Source organism: Trypanosoma melophagium (assembly GCF_022059095.1).
Source record: "Trypanosoma melophagium isolate St. Kilda chromosome Unknown ctg11segment0, whole genome shotgun sequence".
NCBI classification, from domain to species: Eukaryota; Euglenozoa; class Kinetoplastea; order Trypanosomatida; family Trypanosomatidae; genus Trypanosoma; species Trypanosoma melophagium.
The window spans coordinates 294,070-310,574 of NW_027125137.1; the positions used below are offsets into that span (position 1 = coordinate 294,070).

The 16,505-nt window shown below is 39.9% G+C and overlaps 4 protein-coding genes across 4 annotated transcripts; all 4 read left to right on the forward strand.

Annotated features, from left to right (window-relative positions):
* Positions 1–2,969: 2,969 nt before the first annotated feature.
* Positions 2,970–6,557, forward strand: LSM04_003314 (uncharacterized protein; the record flags this gene model as incomplete). The annotated part of the gene is made up of 2 exons (XM_067330507.1): positions 2,970–3,502; positions 3,626–6,557. 2 exons carry the CDS (start codon positions 2,970–2,972, stop codon positions 6,555–6,557), a joined length of 3,465 nt encoding a protein of 1,154 aa, XP_067194517.1.
* An 870-nt stretch (positions 6,558–7,427) lies between these two features.
* Positions 7,428–10,106, forward strand: LSM04_002017 (uncharacterized protein; the record flags this gene model as incomplete). The annotated part of the gene is made up of 1 exon (XM_067330508.1): positions 7,428–10,106. The coding sequence occupies one exon, from the start codon at positions 7,428–7,430 to the stop codon at positions 10,104–10,106; it is 2,679 nt and encodes an 892-aa protein (XP_067194476.1).
* Positions 10,107–10,631: 525 nt separating this feature from the next.
* LSM04_001679 (uncharacterized protein) lies at positions 10,632–14,027 on the forward strand (the record flags this gene model as incomplete). Its single annotated transcript, XM_067330509.1, has 1 exon — positions 10,632–14,027. One exon carries the CDS (start codon positions 10,632–10,634, stop codon positions 14,025–14,027), a length of 3,396 nt encoding a protein of 1,131 aa, XP_067194471.1.
* A 523-nt stretch (positions 14,028–14,550) lies between these two features.
* On the forward strand, positions 14,551–16,221 carry LSM04_006900 (Aldehyde dehydrogenase domain; the record flags this gene model as incomplete). The annotated part of the gene is made up of 1 exon (XM_067330510.1): positions 14,551–16,221. The coding sequence occupies one exon, from the start codon at positions 14,551–14,553 to the stop codon at positions 16,219–16,221; it is 1,671 nt and encodes a 556-aa protein (XP_067194599.1).
* Positions 16,222–16,505: the final 284 nt, after the last annotated feature.

Here is a 16,505-nt window from a genome sequence, read left to right on the forward strand (position 1 = left end):
TAAACTTACGAGTATGCGATTAATTTGTTTTCTACATGAAGGAAGAAGTAATGGGCGTGTATCTCTCTTCCCGTATTGACTCTCAAAAATAAGAACTGAGCTCAGTAGAAGAAGAGGACAACAAGTAAAACACAAATTCATGTGATAAAGGACATGATAATTAAGAAGGATAACAACAAGAAAAAAAGAAAAGCAACGAAGAAAAAAAAGTAGAGGGAAAAGGAAGAGGTTTCTGAACATGTTTTTTTTTTTTCTAACTCCAAACATGTAATGAAATGCAAACCAAACATAGTGAAAGAGAAGAGACTAAAAAAAAAAGGGGAAGGGACAAACTGGGCATAATAAATCTTGGGTGTTAACCAAAGTAACTCTTTTTCATATCGATATTTATACTCCATTGTATATGCAAATAATAAAGAAGAAGATATGTGCAACACGCCATATTTAACTTTGTATTGGAGTCAAGTAGTATGTTTTCCATTGATATGTGGACTTCAATTTAAATGAGACCGAAGGATTAGTTCAGGTAACAATTCTTTCTCACCGTTATCATTATTTGCTTTGTCGTTGATGCGATTTTTAAAAAAAAAGAAGAAAGTAAAGTTTTTTTGTCCTTTTTTAATTCTTGTTGTATTGCTGTGCATAAATTGCTAGTTCTCATTCCCCTCCCCTCCTTCATTTTCCTTGCTTATTTCCAAAACAACAACAATAATAACAGCAACAATAGGAGCACCTGTTCTTTGGGGGCATTGCTTATATGCCTTTTTTTTTACTTTGAACAGTTACATTATATATTTATAGTTATATATAAATATATATATATATATATATATATGTGTGTGTCTGTGTTTGCGTTTTCTCTATATGGTGAAGGAAGAAGGAACGAGAACAGACGATGGTGATAATTTGCTTTTCCAATGAGAAGATATAGTATAAGAACTCTGAATGTCATATAAAAAAATAAGAAGAAAAATTATTTCCAACAAGACGACATTCAAAGAGGAAATGAAAAAAATGATGTCTTTCTGCTGTTTTTTTGTTTTGCTTTTTTTTTTTCATTTTTCTTGTGTTTTAATGTTTGCTTTTTCCACAATAATGGGCAACTATACATATATTTATCATTTTCATCGTATTGCTATTATAATACCCTTTTTTCCTTTTTTTTTTCTGTTCGTATTGCTTCACGATTTATTTCAGTAAAATAATTATCTCTTTTCTTTTTTTTAAATTATTCTTCTTACGATGCAGATCTCTGTATTTAAACATGTGACTCTGGGCCGTACAGAAAGGTTGTGTATCAGTGCGAAGAGGATTGTGAGTGGGGGAAGAATATCTCTTCAAGTCAAGATACATTGGTTTTACACACATATATATATATATATATAGGAGAAAAAGAAAGAAGAAAGAAGGGTAAACTAATAATACCGGAGAAGAAGAAGGAGAGAAAACCACCAGATAGTATCAATGACATCTCTTGTCTTCGGTCGTATCTATTACTACCACTATTACTACTACTATTATTATTATTAGTAGTTAAGTGGGAGTAGTAATAATACTAATACCAATACCAATAATAATAACAATAATAGTATCAATAATTGCTTATTTTCATTTTTTAAAATAGTGCAGTTTTACCCGTAAGAGGGGGACGGCTCGAGAAATTCTTGCACAGAGGGAAGAAAGTAAACACAGATAAAATGCTAAATCGAATACGAAAAGAAATAAATGGAACCTTATAAGAAAGGAAGGAAGAAAGAAAAGAAAAAGAAAAGAAGAATATATCTTTCTATTGCTTTTCCCCTGACCCGGGGCTATTTTCTCAGGAATATTCTTATGAAGAGAGAAAATAAAGGCATCTGTCTGTCTGTTTCTTTGTTTGTGTGTGTTTGTTAAAGAAAAATAGAAATACAGAGAATGCTTTTATTTTCTTTAGTTATGAGTCCTGTCGGCTTAGGTTTAAAAGAAAAGAAAAGCTGCTTTGCTGCCTGTTTGCCTGTTTCTTTCACTTTTTTGTTCTACTTGTTTACGCACATTTTTGTTGAAGTTATCTGCCTCTATTGGGTGGATATAACCCAATAAACGTCAAGGGGAAAAAAAAGAAAATAAATAATAATAATGGGTACTTGGATTGTTTGCTAAGAAGTCATGCTCTAATTATTGGGATGTTATGCTAATAGTAACGATATGGGGGATTGAGGGAACTTAAATAAAAACACACATACATGTACACATACTTACTTAGAGGTATAGCGGGTTAGTGGTAATGAGTGTGAGTGAGCAAGAGACAACTCTGAATATCTATATATGTATGACTCTCTCTCTCTCTCTCTATATATATATATATATATATATATATATCTTTATATTTATATATACACATATACATATGCTGGTAGATAAATAGGGATGAATATATATATATATGTGTGTGTGTGCGGAAAGAAAGTAAGACGGAGGGAAAGAGAAAGAAATGATAATGATGGAAGAGGCACGTGTTTCACCTGGGCTTTGTAATAAAATGTTTACTACAACTATCCATCCATGCGTTTCTCTCCCCCATAACTTATTTCTTCTCAAACAAACACACACACACACACAAACACTCATGGATGCATACATACATACGTATGCATGTACACACATACTTATATATATATATATATATAATATTCACATCTGTATTCGTGTAAAGTGAAAGACAACGAGTGTATTGTGCAAACGTGTGTCCCAGATAAACAAAATACACATACTTATACACGTTAAAACAGGAAAGACAATTGCATTTCTGTAGACTGAAGAAGGAAAGGAACCATAGAAAGAGACAAAGACAGAAAAAAGGAGAGAAAGAGAAAGTAAACAGAAAGCAAGAAGCAGATAAAAATAAAAAAAAAAGAAAATAGAAAGAGTGATAGAATACACAGGAGGAGACAAAACGACAGTAGGAATAAAATAACTCTGCTGCCATCTCAATGGGTGCAGTGCCGAGTCGTGAGTCTCTCCAGCGTGGTCTTTGCCCAATCCCAAATTACGGACAACGACAGCAAATTATTTTAATTCCCCTCACAAAAGCCTTCTTTCCATCTGCCGATTGCCCACTGATGGAACAATTCTGTGAGGCCCGAAATGACCCATTTGTACGTTATTACCACTGCTATGAGGAAGACCTCAGGCATCATTCCACACCCGATTCCAACAGCAATACTAATAGTAATAGCATTAACGATACCAAGCTTAACAGTGATAACCATAACCAGAAGAAATACTGTGAGTCTGCAATGGGTGCTTGGAGTGCGGAGACATTTCCATCCACCACCTGCACACCGGCGGCACTTTACGAGGCGTATGTCTGCCGTGCTGGTGAGTCGCGGCTATTTAATACCGATCAGGCAATGTTCACATCATACACGGCGAACCCACAGGCACTGCGGCCCATTCCGTGTGCGGTTGCCTTTGTCTATCACCCTTGTTTGACCTCCAACACCACAACAGGGCCGGCGTTGAGGTCTAAAAATAACACCTCCCATAATAATAATAATAATAATAATAATAATAATAATAATAATAATAATAATAATAATAATAATAATGAGGGTGATGAGGATGATAATGATAACGATAATAGTAGGAATGGAAATGGAAATGGGCAACTCACCGGGGTAGTTGGTGAGGATGGAGAGGGAAGTGTACGTAGTGTGGGTGCAGTACAACAGGAGCGGCATAGTCTTAAATCGTCCATGAATGCTGGTATGAATATTGGTGGTGTAGAGCGAGGAGGCGTGGAGGTGTGTGGCTGGCGAGTGCATGTAGTGGGTTTCTTTGGGGATGTGAGTGCTCTCCAGCAGGAGAATCCCAATGGTACTACTAATACTACCAATAATAATAATAATAATAATAATAATAATAATGCGTCGGCCATGCGATTGCAGATGTTTATTAGCAAATCCGTGGGGGATCACAACTGCATGCATGTACTCTACACCGCACTCTACACCTATGTTATACAGTGGCGGCAGGCCGCAATGTATAATGTGAGACAGCGGTCATTTCTCTCAGAAACAAACATGCAAGAAGAGAACATTACACCACCCGTCTCGGATACAGTAGATGCACGTAAGACAGGGAATGAGAATGAATGGCCGCCACTGTTTGATGTCATTACAACATGCCGACGAACGAATGTTCCCATGTTGTGTTTTCAACGTAGTGTTCGTGCCATGATTGTGGGAATGAGTCTTGTCTCTGGGGATACGCGGAATACCACATTTACCGAGATGCATGATGTTGTAGCAAGTTCTTTAAATGCAAATAGCACCACCACACCCCTTGGGCCGAGTGCTGTACCAAAACGTTCCCCACTGGGAGTATCCAATAGTGACAAGAGTGAGGAGGAAACAAGAGTACTTTATACATTAGATGGAGGTGCACTTGAGGAAAAGTTTATGACAATGTGGCTTGAAGATAATATTCTTTTCGCACGCGTTCCGGAAGAAGTCGCTACTTGTGCTATAAAGTACGTTGTGGATTGTATATCTCGCAATGAACACCCATTAGGTGTATTACAAGCTAAATTCTCCCAACGTCCTCCTTTTGTAGGGGTATATGAAATAGGCATACGCCAAACTTCATCCCATTCAGAGTATGGTGGATTTAGTCTTAGTCCTAGTCCTACTACTAATACGACTACTAATACTAATACTACTGTTTCTGTGGGTTTAACAGGGAATGATACTGTAAATGAGCGAGCCTGTAAGGTGGTAAAAGGAAAATGTACTGTTCGCATTGCTATTCCGCAATTCCCAGATGAGTTAGTGGTCGTGGAATCATGGCCAGACGAAGGTATTAGTGTACCTGTACTCAAGGCATTAGCTTATCAACATATGAATACACATCTTTACTGGGTGATAGGGGCATCTGAGGCGGCGCAGCGAACGGCGGCGGCCACATTTGCTGCATGGAACTCTAATGAAATGCCTGTTGATCCAAGTAACACACGTGTGAGGACAAGAAGAGATTCTATGGGATCAACGACAATGACAATGACGATGACGATGTCCGTTGGTGAGTCACTACATCTTGTGGCATTCTCATCAAAGAGCGAAGAACAGAATCCGAGATTATCTCCAACCACAACCGCAACCACAACCACAAGCCCTCAACACAATCCAAAGAAAGAAAAAAAACAAGAAGAAGAACAGGAAGAAGAAGAAGGAATGTTAGAACGTGGCCGGTTTCCACTGGAGGAACTCCTCTTAGCGGAACTTCGCAATACTAGCAAAGAGGCCCGTGAGGCAGATGTACACGCTCTGAATTGGGTACGCTGCCATAATAATAATAATAATAATAATAATAATAATAATAATAATAATAATAATAATAATAATAATAATAATAATAATAATAATAATAAGTTGCGAACAAATGCCGCTGTGCCTCTTTCCACAATATCAACTGTTACAACAAAGCGATGTGAGGCAGAGGCGTTTATGGCGGCTGTGGGACAATTAGTGGGCGAAGGGCCGTTGTGTTTGTGGCGAGTTCAACTCACTACAGGAGCAGTGCGGGTGATTGCCGTTACACCAAAGTTTGTACGACCAGCACGTAAGAAGCGAATACGGAGAAAACCCGCACGTCAACGTACACATAATAATAATAATAATAATAATAATAATAATAATAATAATAATAACAGTGGTAGTAATAAGGCATTGGTTGAAACAATGGATAAGATTGCCATGCCGCAGGAGTTGAGCCTTACCACGGAATATAGCCTTCTAGAACAACAACAACAAGAGCAACAACAACGGAAAATACCATCATCACCACCCATGTCACATCAAGAATTTCACATTCGAGGAAAAAGTGATAATATCCCACCAGCTTTTTCTGGAGCCGCTTTGGGGTTAAGTACGAAATCAAAAAATACGTTCTGCAACGGTGGTTTTGTGGATAATGTGCTGGAACAACCATCAAACGATCCTGCGGCAGGTGGCTATCACGGGCGTAGTTTAACACAAGTATCGTGTGTTTCTTCAACCTTTTCATCCCATGCCCCTCCGTGGGATAGTAATTTAAATTTTTGGCATGCACCAGCGATGAGTGAACGAATGTGTTTTTCACCAGCCACGGTTCCCTGTCCAGCTGGCAACTTGTTATTATTCCCACAACAACCTCTTAGGACACATCCACATGAGAATATAACTGATCACCGCATTAATGGGGTGCTGTGTTTGGGTGAGCAAAGCCCTAGCAGTCACTGCGAATGTGGAAGTCCCTCTCAGGGTAATGCGGTACTTAATGATTTTAATACGTTTCTAATTTCTTCGCGGAGTGGAACTCCGTCAGAGCGTGATGGACTCACCAATGCGGCTATTAACGTTACGGTTCGTCATGGAATACCACATTACCGCACTCCAAGTTCACTTAATTTCAGTGATACCGCAAGTAACCATGATAATACTGCAACAAAAGGACAAACAACAAATACGACAAAACCTCAATCTGTCTCTGGCGATACATTTCGCTGGGGGTGGTTAAAGTCCAAACGGCAGGATGATTGAGAAGTTTTGTATCGTATTTATTATTCCCCTAGGTTCTGCCCCTCTTATCTTTACCTGCTTTAAATGGACATGCTAACATTCACAAGAGGAAAAGAATATATATATACATGTATATATCTGTAAAACGTAAGCTGTTAAATTATCTACTCTAATCTTCTTTTATCTAAATAAGCATTTAAAATGTATGTTTTTTTTTTCTATTCCTGTTCATTTTCTTTAAAATAAATATTTCGTGAGATAACTCTGAAGGCGCATCCAGTGAGCGCAAATACAGTAAAGAAGAAAATTCATTGAAGAGAAAGCAATAGGAGATTACGAAGGCGAATTAAGATCTCCTAGACTTTTTCTTGTTTAAAAGAGTGGAATACGGAAGCTTAGATATAGGCACACACATAGATTCGCACAGTGCCAAATAATATATAGTTATATTAGGCGGAGAAGTAAGAGATAAGAAAGTGTGATTCTTTTCGTAAAAAAAAAAAGAACACACGAGAAATAGTCTTTTCTTGTGCTGTACTTTACGATACAAAAAAGCTTTGATCACTTGGTTACGATCAGAAGACATATCAGGGCAAAGAAAGTTAGTTACAAGAAGAAGAACAAAAACAGCAAAACGTAGATATATAATAATATTATCGGGGATCAGTTTTTCTCACGTGAAGTGTCAGGGTAGTGAGATTATATTCTTTAAACATTCTGAATCATCCCCACCAACGAGGAGGAGGAGAAAAAAAAAGATAAAACCAACGGCAAACGAACAAAAAAAAAATTGTATATATAATATATAAAAAAAGTGTAAAGCTACACAAAACGAATAATAAAAAATAAAGCGATTCTACAGACTCTCTTGAAATATTCGTGGATAGAAGTATGGGTGCTGTACCAAGTCGAGAGACACTTCAACGGGGACTTTTTGTACTTCAAACACCTCAATCTGCTGCTTGTGGAGTTAGCAAAAAGCAAGATATTGTATTAATTCCTCTAACGAAGGAATTTTTCCCGTCACCTGATTGTGCGTTATTTGTGCAGTTTCACAAGGCTCGCTGTGACGCAGGGGTAAACTACTACTTCCGATGTCCTGGAAATCCTGGTGATTTAAGTAGAATACCTGATACTGGAAATGATGAAAATGAGTCATCGTATCCATCACGAGAGACACTATACCGTGGGGTTGTGGAGCGTATGGAGGAAATGTTATTTGACACTGATGAGGAAATGCGTCAATCACACGAGCGAATTCTGGAATCCCTTACAATGGAAACCAGCAATACGCGGAAGCGGGTGCTACCTATTTTGTGCGCAGTGGCATTTCGCTATGATCCTGCTAAGTTACCACAACAGAGTAACAATCCGAATGGTGGAAATCCCCAGCACTTACAAACTATTATAGATCAAGGGGTTCTCCTTTGTGGTTCTCTTGTGAATATTGTGGGGTGTTTTGGATTTGTGCCGATGGAGGAGGAAGGTGTAAAACTTGCTGCCGCCGCTGCCGCCGCCGCGGTTAGTCAAAGTAACACTATGAGTGGAGGAAGTCAAACCCACCATTCGGTAAAAGCATTCCCAAATCCATCTTCACGGGATGCATCGCTTCTCTCTGGTCATCAAAGTTCACTACGATCACCTCAGATGAACTCCCCAATGCAATCGTTACGTGGACAATATGAGGATCCGCATCTTGCTCGTTCTGGACATCATCAACGCCCTGCGAATCGTCCTACACCATCGGGTGGAACTTCTTTTGGATCAACACCATCCTATGATCCTCATCAACCACGGACACAGACGACACTTGGAGGCGCAAGAACAAATATTTCTTTGAAAGGAATAGGAGGGGAAAACTATGATCATTTCGTTTCTCTTCCTCCTCCTGTGGCAGCTCCACTTGCAGCTATTGTTTTTCTTACAAAGTCTGCAGGAGAACAGAATCTCAGTCGAGTAACTTTTATAGCAGCAAGTACATATTACAATCAGTTAATTGATGCTGGTGTGATACAACGTCCTCCGACACAAGTAACTCACTCACCCTATTGTCCTAAAGGCTATATGCCACCTTTGGAAACCTTTAGTTTCTCTTCTCTTATGACAAATGTTCCTATTCTATCCTTTGTATATGAAATGCGTTGCCGATGGGAGCACCTTGGACTTTTATCTAACCCTACCAGTGGGCTTCACTCAAGAACGAGTTCATTAAACAGCTCTATTCTTTCCACTTCTATTGGCACTATTCCTCCTGCGCGTGCCGCACGTCTGGATATGGAAATGTGGATTACTGAAGATAGTATGTTCCACGGTCGTATTGGAAAGGAGTTAGCAGAGCGTCTCTGCTATTCTCTTGCTGAAAGACCAGATGTTCTTGCACGGCGTGTGGAAACACCATCTAGTGATGGTTCATTCTGGCGTTTCTGTGGAATTGTGGACCGCAATAATCCCCCACCACTTCCCCTCAGTGAGGGTGGAGAAACCCCTGTGAATGAGAATGATGTGTACATAATGGGAGCTGCCGTGATGGAAGGATTTGACGAGGGTGATGTACTGCGATTTGACGGCGAACATCATGTGTGGGTGGCGGATCGAAGTATTCCACTGGACGCCGTCGTACTTGCGGCTATGCGACCGCACTGTAAGGCGGCACGTGAGGCCCCACCAGATGATCCGGGATGGGTAACCATACAACCACAAACACCAACACTAAAGGAAGGGGAAGAGGAAGAAGAGGAGGAGGAAAATAATAATAATAATAATAATAATAATAATAATAATAATAATAATAATAATAATAATAATAATAATAATGAGGATGAGGATGAGGATGAGGATGAGGAGGGGGAGAAAGAGGGAGAGAGTGGAAGAAGGCAACAGAGAGGAAAAAAAGGAAAACGTATTCATGTGCGGAAAGGAAATTTTTATATCTACCGCTTTCAATTAAATGGAAAGGATTATTATCACGGTACAGTGCCTGACTTTGCGAACCCTAATAAAAAAAAAGCCCAACCAACACTAATATCATCAGATACTTCCGATAGAAGCAATGGAAATTCTAAAATAGGAGGAAATTCTAATGATGGAAACTCTTTAAGAGGGGATAATCTACAATACAACGAAGTTACAAAAAAGGAAACGTCAAAATCTGTAGGAGGACTCCCTACTTTCACCTCTGCTCTCTTTTCTCTCGTTCCTGATAACTCTGCTCTAGATGATTCAAAAAATGGTGTGACGTACCTACCCACGCGAGTTAGATCTGCAGCGGTTGATACTGCGATGCGGTGGATGGGGACATTATTTAACTATGCTATGGGGAGTCGCCAGACAGAAAAAACATCTCCAGTTAGTGGTAATACAGTTCCTCTCATAGCACCACTCCCACGTTCACCACAGAATCCACCCTCATCAGGTATTTCAACACCTTCAGCAAGACGTCAACCAACCTTTGTGCAGGTTGGACCAGGTGCTGCAGCGAATGAACCATGTCAAGAAGGTTATAGAGGAAATGGATTTGTAAAGCGATTTATTCATGAAACGCGATATGTGTGGGACTGGCGCCGCTCATAGGAGCACAAAGAAAATATTTGTTTCTGCATTATTTCTCTATCTCTCTCTCTCTATATTTTTTCTCGATATTTTGCACATATGCTATAATCGACTACGAGTTATTTTGTATTTTTCGACTTGTTTCTTTATTGGCGGAGAGAGTGGAACACAAAGGGGAAAAAAAAGGAAGTATCACTTCTTTAATGCTTTTTCTACGAACTTAAAGAGAGCATATGCAGATATCCTATTTGATAGCGGTGTTTCTTTTTCCCCCTATTTTCTGCTCTCCATGAAATTTTTTTAATGGTTTTTATTCCTCAGTGAACCACTTTCACTCTGAAGAGAACCAGGGTAATTGGACGATAACGGAACAAAAATGACAAATTACTTTTCTTCGTCTTGACAAATCTATCAATATTCTTCTTTTTATTATTTTTTATTATCCTTTTTTTATTTTATTTATCATAGGTTGTCTTTGGGTTTCTTTGTGGGCCAGCAATTATTGCTTCTCTCTGCCTCTCTGTATCTCTATATTTCTTTGCAAATATGGCTGAAGTTCCAGGGTCACTTCCCGTTCTTGGAGAGATTCTTGAGCGAACTGTTGTGGAAGGCGGTGATGATATCATTAATGCTACTTCTAACAAGAAGAATAACACCGTCGGTTCTTCTTCGCTTCGTCCTATTCAGGCCATAGTTGGAAAAGCCTTTCCGTCACCGCACCCCGACCGTTTTTACGGCCAGTACAAGAAGAATGGACATTCTCAACAGGTGAATAACCCTATTGCTATAAATACTACTACAAGAGCTACAACAAATATTGCTACCAGAGCTGGTGGTAGTGTTAATGGTTCTGTTGGATTCACGGCTCACGTGCAGCCGATGCCAAACAATAGTGAAAGTTCTTTAGGGATGGGTATATACGAATCTGGAGGTGTTATGACTTCAACGGTGCATCAACATCAATGGGAACCAAAGGAATTTGATGAGTTGGAAAGAGGTTACTACACTGTTCCACTTGCTTCTAGTATGAGTAAAACTTCAACCACAGAGAATCCCGCTAATGTGATTCAAGGTGAGGCTTATGTAGAGCTGCTTCTTAGATTTCTTCGCAGTACTGTTCGCAAGCATCGAGAGTGTGCTACAACAGCGTTAAGAGCACGACTCTTGCTAGACCCAAAATTAAGGGAACGGTGTGCGTTTGGTCCTGATTGCGCACAACTGGTGCATCTCATTATCACTGAAGTTTCTGCTGGTCATATTATTCCATGTACTGTTGCTGCTGAATGCCTTATTTTACTCTTTTACGACGCCGCTGGTGAAGTATCGGAGGCAGTTGGTGAGATTGGTACACCTCCAACTGATGCATCTGCCACATCCACAACAACAAGTACTACTACTACTACTGGTGTTTCATCTAAATTTGAAAATGGTAAAGATATCAGATATGATGAGTCTACCTTTGCAGAACTTTCTGAATGGATGCGGAGTGGTGAAGATAGGGCGAGATCACTTGACAAATTGGGTTTAACAGGTGTTGTTATAGACGCATTGCAGTTACTTCCCCCGAAGCTTGCCGCGCGTCTTTTGCTTGGAAGTGGAGTAATTCTATTGCCATCTGTAGCCATTCGTGTAGCTTCAGATCCGCGTTTTGCGCACTTTGTAAAGGAACGCATTGGAAGTGTGGTGCTTGGAAAGATAAGACTTGAGGAACTCACAGAGGAATTACTGCTTCTACGCCGTGTTTTGCATGTAAGAGAGGCTTGTACTGCCTTGATACCACTGCTACATGAATCATTTGTGCTATTTCTCCGTTATGTGTGTGCTGTGCCTGTTTCAGAGATTTACTCTGTCTCAGAACTGATGGCGTGTCTTGCGGCATTTCTCGTACTTCGAGCTTTAATGCGACATGGGTTTTTTGGTGTTTTCTATGATATCAGCGATGCACTTTTGTCTTCTAAAGGAGCAGGAGTCTGTATTCCAGCTGAGATGTGGCTTCTTATGACTGCTGGTATTACTCATAATAATGATGATAATGATAATGATGATGGTAGTAATACTGGATCAACACAACACATGTTATCGTCATCAGCATTATCATCATCACGAACTATGACGAGATTTGGTAGAGAATTGGCACGTGATGCGATACGTGCTATTTCGATGCATGTTGAAATTATTGAGAGAAGTGGGTTAGATGAGATCTCAGTAGGGAATTGTGCCTCACTACTTACTGCCTTAACATCTATGCATTACTTGGCAACCTATTTCACAGTGTATGAAGGTTTAGAAGAGGTGATGATGCTGCTCGGGTCGGTAACTGAGACAAAACGTACTATGCAACAGTTGCTGGCGAAGAGCGTTCTCACATCAGAGGGTTTACAACGGGCTTTTATTCGATTAAACAATCATCAAAGTCGGAACTTTTCTTCTTCTCCCTTTTGTATTGATGTTAATACAAATACTACTACTACTACTACTACTACTTCTGTTAAGATGCAGTATTATGGGGTACTTGAGACCAAGGCATTTCAAGAATCTTGCTGGGCTTCAATAACACATGCTAGAGTTCGCCTGGCCGCAGCAGTGGCAATAGATATGACTTTATTTGGAACTGAGTCTGAGGCAATAATGGGTTATGTTTCTGCTATGGCTCTTAGTTTTGAATATAAATGTATGAATCTTAGACAAGTGATTGGTCATTTGCTTCCAGATGAGTTATGTACAATGATTGAGATTGTTCAATTTATGCATCAACAAACACATACAGTATCTGATGAAAAAGAGCAGAGATACAAACGTGAGGCATATATTGCAGAAATATTCGTTTTGCAGAGTATTGCATTAACAAAGCATGGTCTAGACGCGGCCAGTAAAATCATAAAATCTATCCTTGGAATTCCTGGGAGTATTGATCTAAGTATTGATCAAAATCAAGCACAAACATCAATAACAACAACAAAAAGAAGAGAAAAGCAAATATTATCATTATCACGTCTAGTTGAACTAGGGAAGAGTTTGTGCCGTGCGGTGGTACAAAGCCAATGGCCATGGTTTCTCTTTCCACTCTATGATGAGGAACTTATTAGTAAGTCTGAGTGGAGTGCTTGGTTGCAGAGAACCCTTGGAGTGCATCAACGCATGAAACATCTCTTACAATGGGATTTAATTCTATGTCACCTACTGAAATGGGGTGTTTCACATCGTGAGATAGTGCGGGATTGGCAAAATCCCCAACATAATAATAATAACGACAAGAACGCCATTACAGATGATAACCACTGTAGTAGTAGTAGTAGTAGTAGTAGTAGTAGTAGTAGTAGTAGTAGTAGTAGTAGTAGCAATGATATTTTAAATCTCTTGGAAAACCTATACTCTGGGGTATTACCACAGGCAGGAGTGGGTATCACTGCCTCTGCCTCTGAGACACTAAAGGCTCTCACCGCCTACGCCTCTCCACATGCGGAGGAATCCATGACACGATCTCTCTTTGAGGCCTTAACAATCACTGCCACAGCCTCTGACCCATCTGTTACAGTCGCCATTGTCCGACTTCTTTCCCATACAATCCTTGAAGCAAATGATCATTCCTTTGGTGGTAAAGAGAGTTCGGGTGCTTCTAGAGTGGGTTCGTCTTCTAAAGGTATGGAGCTGTTGAGACGATGGGCGGCCACAGGGCGATTGAGTGATGCGGCACCGAGACGAGGCGTTGTACCGTGGGATTTGGAAAACTTTGTGGAATTGCTCTTATTATTGCAGTCAGACGGCTCCACTGTGTGTATGAACGGGGATGCAATGACAATACTGCGACTGCTGGTTGAGGGAATTGCGGTGGAGTATTTGCAGCAACACCAGCCACTCTCGGCATTTGAGTGTGAAGTGTTGGGCCAAACACAGGAGGAGGCGTCGTGGTTGCCGGCGTGCTTGTGTAAAGCCTTGGAATGATCCCACAGCTGTGTTCCACGCTGAGGAAAACAAAACGAAGGAAAGAAAGAGCTTAAAAAACAAAAAAGGGAGAAGAACAACAAAAAAAAAAGAAAAAGGAGACTTTAAGACTTTTATTGATTGGGTGAAAGCAAGGCGTGGAAGGAAGGAAGGAATGAAAAGGTGGTGTGACCACAGAAGCAAATAGTGCTACTAATACTACTCTTATTAAATGATGGTAATTGAGAAAGGGAAATAAAAGAATGCTTTATTTTCATTTTTGGTTTTATTCCTTTTTGACTCTTTTCTTTTGGTATTTTCTTTGTACTTTTATTCTTAAATGTGTGCCTATGTGGCGTTAATTACCATTATATATGATGGGCAGAGTTAGTGCTGGGTGAGTGTGTGAGTATATGAGAAGGTAAAGTATCCTCTCTTTCTGTTATTATTTTTATTTCTATACCCATGTGGAAATGCGACCTCCTTCCTTTATTTATTTTTTTCTTTCTTTCCCTACTATTCAATTTGTTAAATAAGTAACACAATGTGTGTATGTGGTTTGCTACGTCCTGCGAGAGCATTACGGTTTGTTTGGAAGCAGAGTTACAGGGAACTTCTCCCTCCTGTTACAGTCTCCACGTATGTATGTGGAAAACGACGTCTGCCCAATATGAGTGCAAGCAAAACCAACAGTAAAAGCAGTAGCAGTGTTGGAAGTAGCGGTAATAATAGTAATAATAACAGTAGTGGTGTATCAGTAGTAGTGGAGAGTCCATCCGATGCTGCTGGGATTCTTTCATTTGTAACGGATTCGACGGAAGCAGTGGTGTCTTCCTTGCATGATATTACACAATCAACTAAGAAACTCTCATACGCTGACCGCTGCTGCGTGCTTGACGATTTGTCTGCGTTGTTAACTGAAAATTCGGAAGTGCTTGCCTCATCAGAGGCACTAGTCACTGGAATGTGCTTGCGTGATGCAAGGCGTTCTATTCAAAACGCAGTGAATTTCATTATATCTTGTAGGAAACGTTTACAAACAAATAGAATGGTAGTCAATAATACAGATCCAGATATGGCACATGTAGAAGATGTACTCTGTGCTCTTGGATGCTCAGATCATACAACACACAATGAAGATGCATGTTTGGCGTTATGTTTTACTGCAGCAAACTTTCCACTTCAGTGGGGGATGGAAGTTGTGGCAGCAGCTATTACGCGTGGGAGTACAGCCGTGTGGATGCCCTCACTTGAAGCCCCTTTATCAGCTCTGTGGCTTATACATCTCCTTTCACAGCAGACGAATAATAATAATAATAATAATAATAATAATAATAATAATAGTACTAGTACTAATACGAGTAGGAGAGATACAGGGATGTTTTCACATGAGGCTTTAAACATTTTTTTGTGCCGTAGCGATCAAGTTGTGAAGAGTTTTATTCATCAGCTTAGTGAAACTCAGAGATTAATAGGATTGACCAATGGTTTTGGGTACAGGGAGACAAATCTCATTTCAAAATTATCTGAAATACAATCGGGATCTAATAGTGCAGGCGTAAGACAGAGATGCAGCTGGCACCATCGCATGGCAAAATCTTCCATAGCTGTTGTGGGCTCAAAGCATAAGTATCCAACAACAACAACAACAACAACAACAACAACAACAACAAAACCATTATATATTGAAGAAATTGCAAAGCGCATTTGCCACGATGCATTCCACTGCAATGGTCGCACATTACATCCCCTCCATATTGTCTTTATTCCCCAGGAACACGTACTCTCCGTACTGCGGGGTGTAGTACAACTCATACGCCAATTACGTGTGGGCCACAGTCTTGATCCCGCTATTGATATTGGGCCACTCCCCGGCGCGGCGCATCTTAATGCGATGAAGTCGGCTGTGGAAACGGCTGTCTGTTGTGGTGCGGTGCATCTTCAACAGGTCTGTGGTGGGTTTGAGGCGGCGATGCCAGCTGGATTTTTCTGTATGCCGTGTGTGTTGTATGGAACAGTGGCGAATGGGAATATTGCAGAGAGTGAAACGGCTATTCGTGTGATGTGTGAAAGTATGGCGAAGGTACGATCAGACTTGGATCACCACGGTGGTGGTCCTCTGTTGATTGTGTGCGGCTACAACCCAGAACAGCAACAGCAGGCACTTGAGTTTGTACTACATGACACCACAGGGTATGTGGTGCATTATTGGTGAGAAGGTAATGTAGTGTTTATCCTCATTTACTTTATTTGTTTATCATACATTTTTGTTTTTTCTTTCTTCATTTCCCTATTTCTTTAATTTTGACTTTTCTCTCTCTTTTTTTTATTGTTTTTTATTTTTTGGTTCTGTCTTTGCGGGTTAGTATGTTTATGTATATATATTTGCTCCTGGCCTGACTGCATTGTTTTAACTCATTCTCTCTTTTTGATTATTTTCTTCTTAGACCGGAAAAACAACACCAACAAGGAAAAAGGAATAAAAAAAAAACTGAGAAT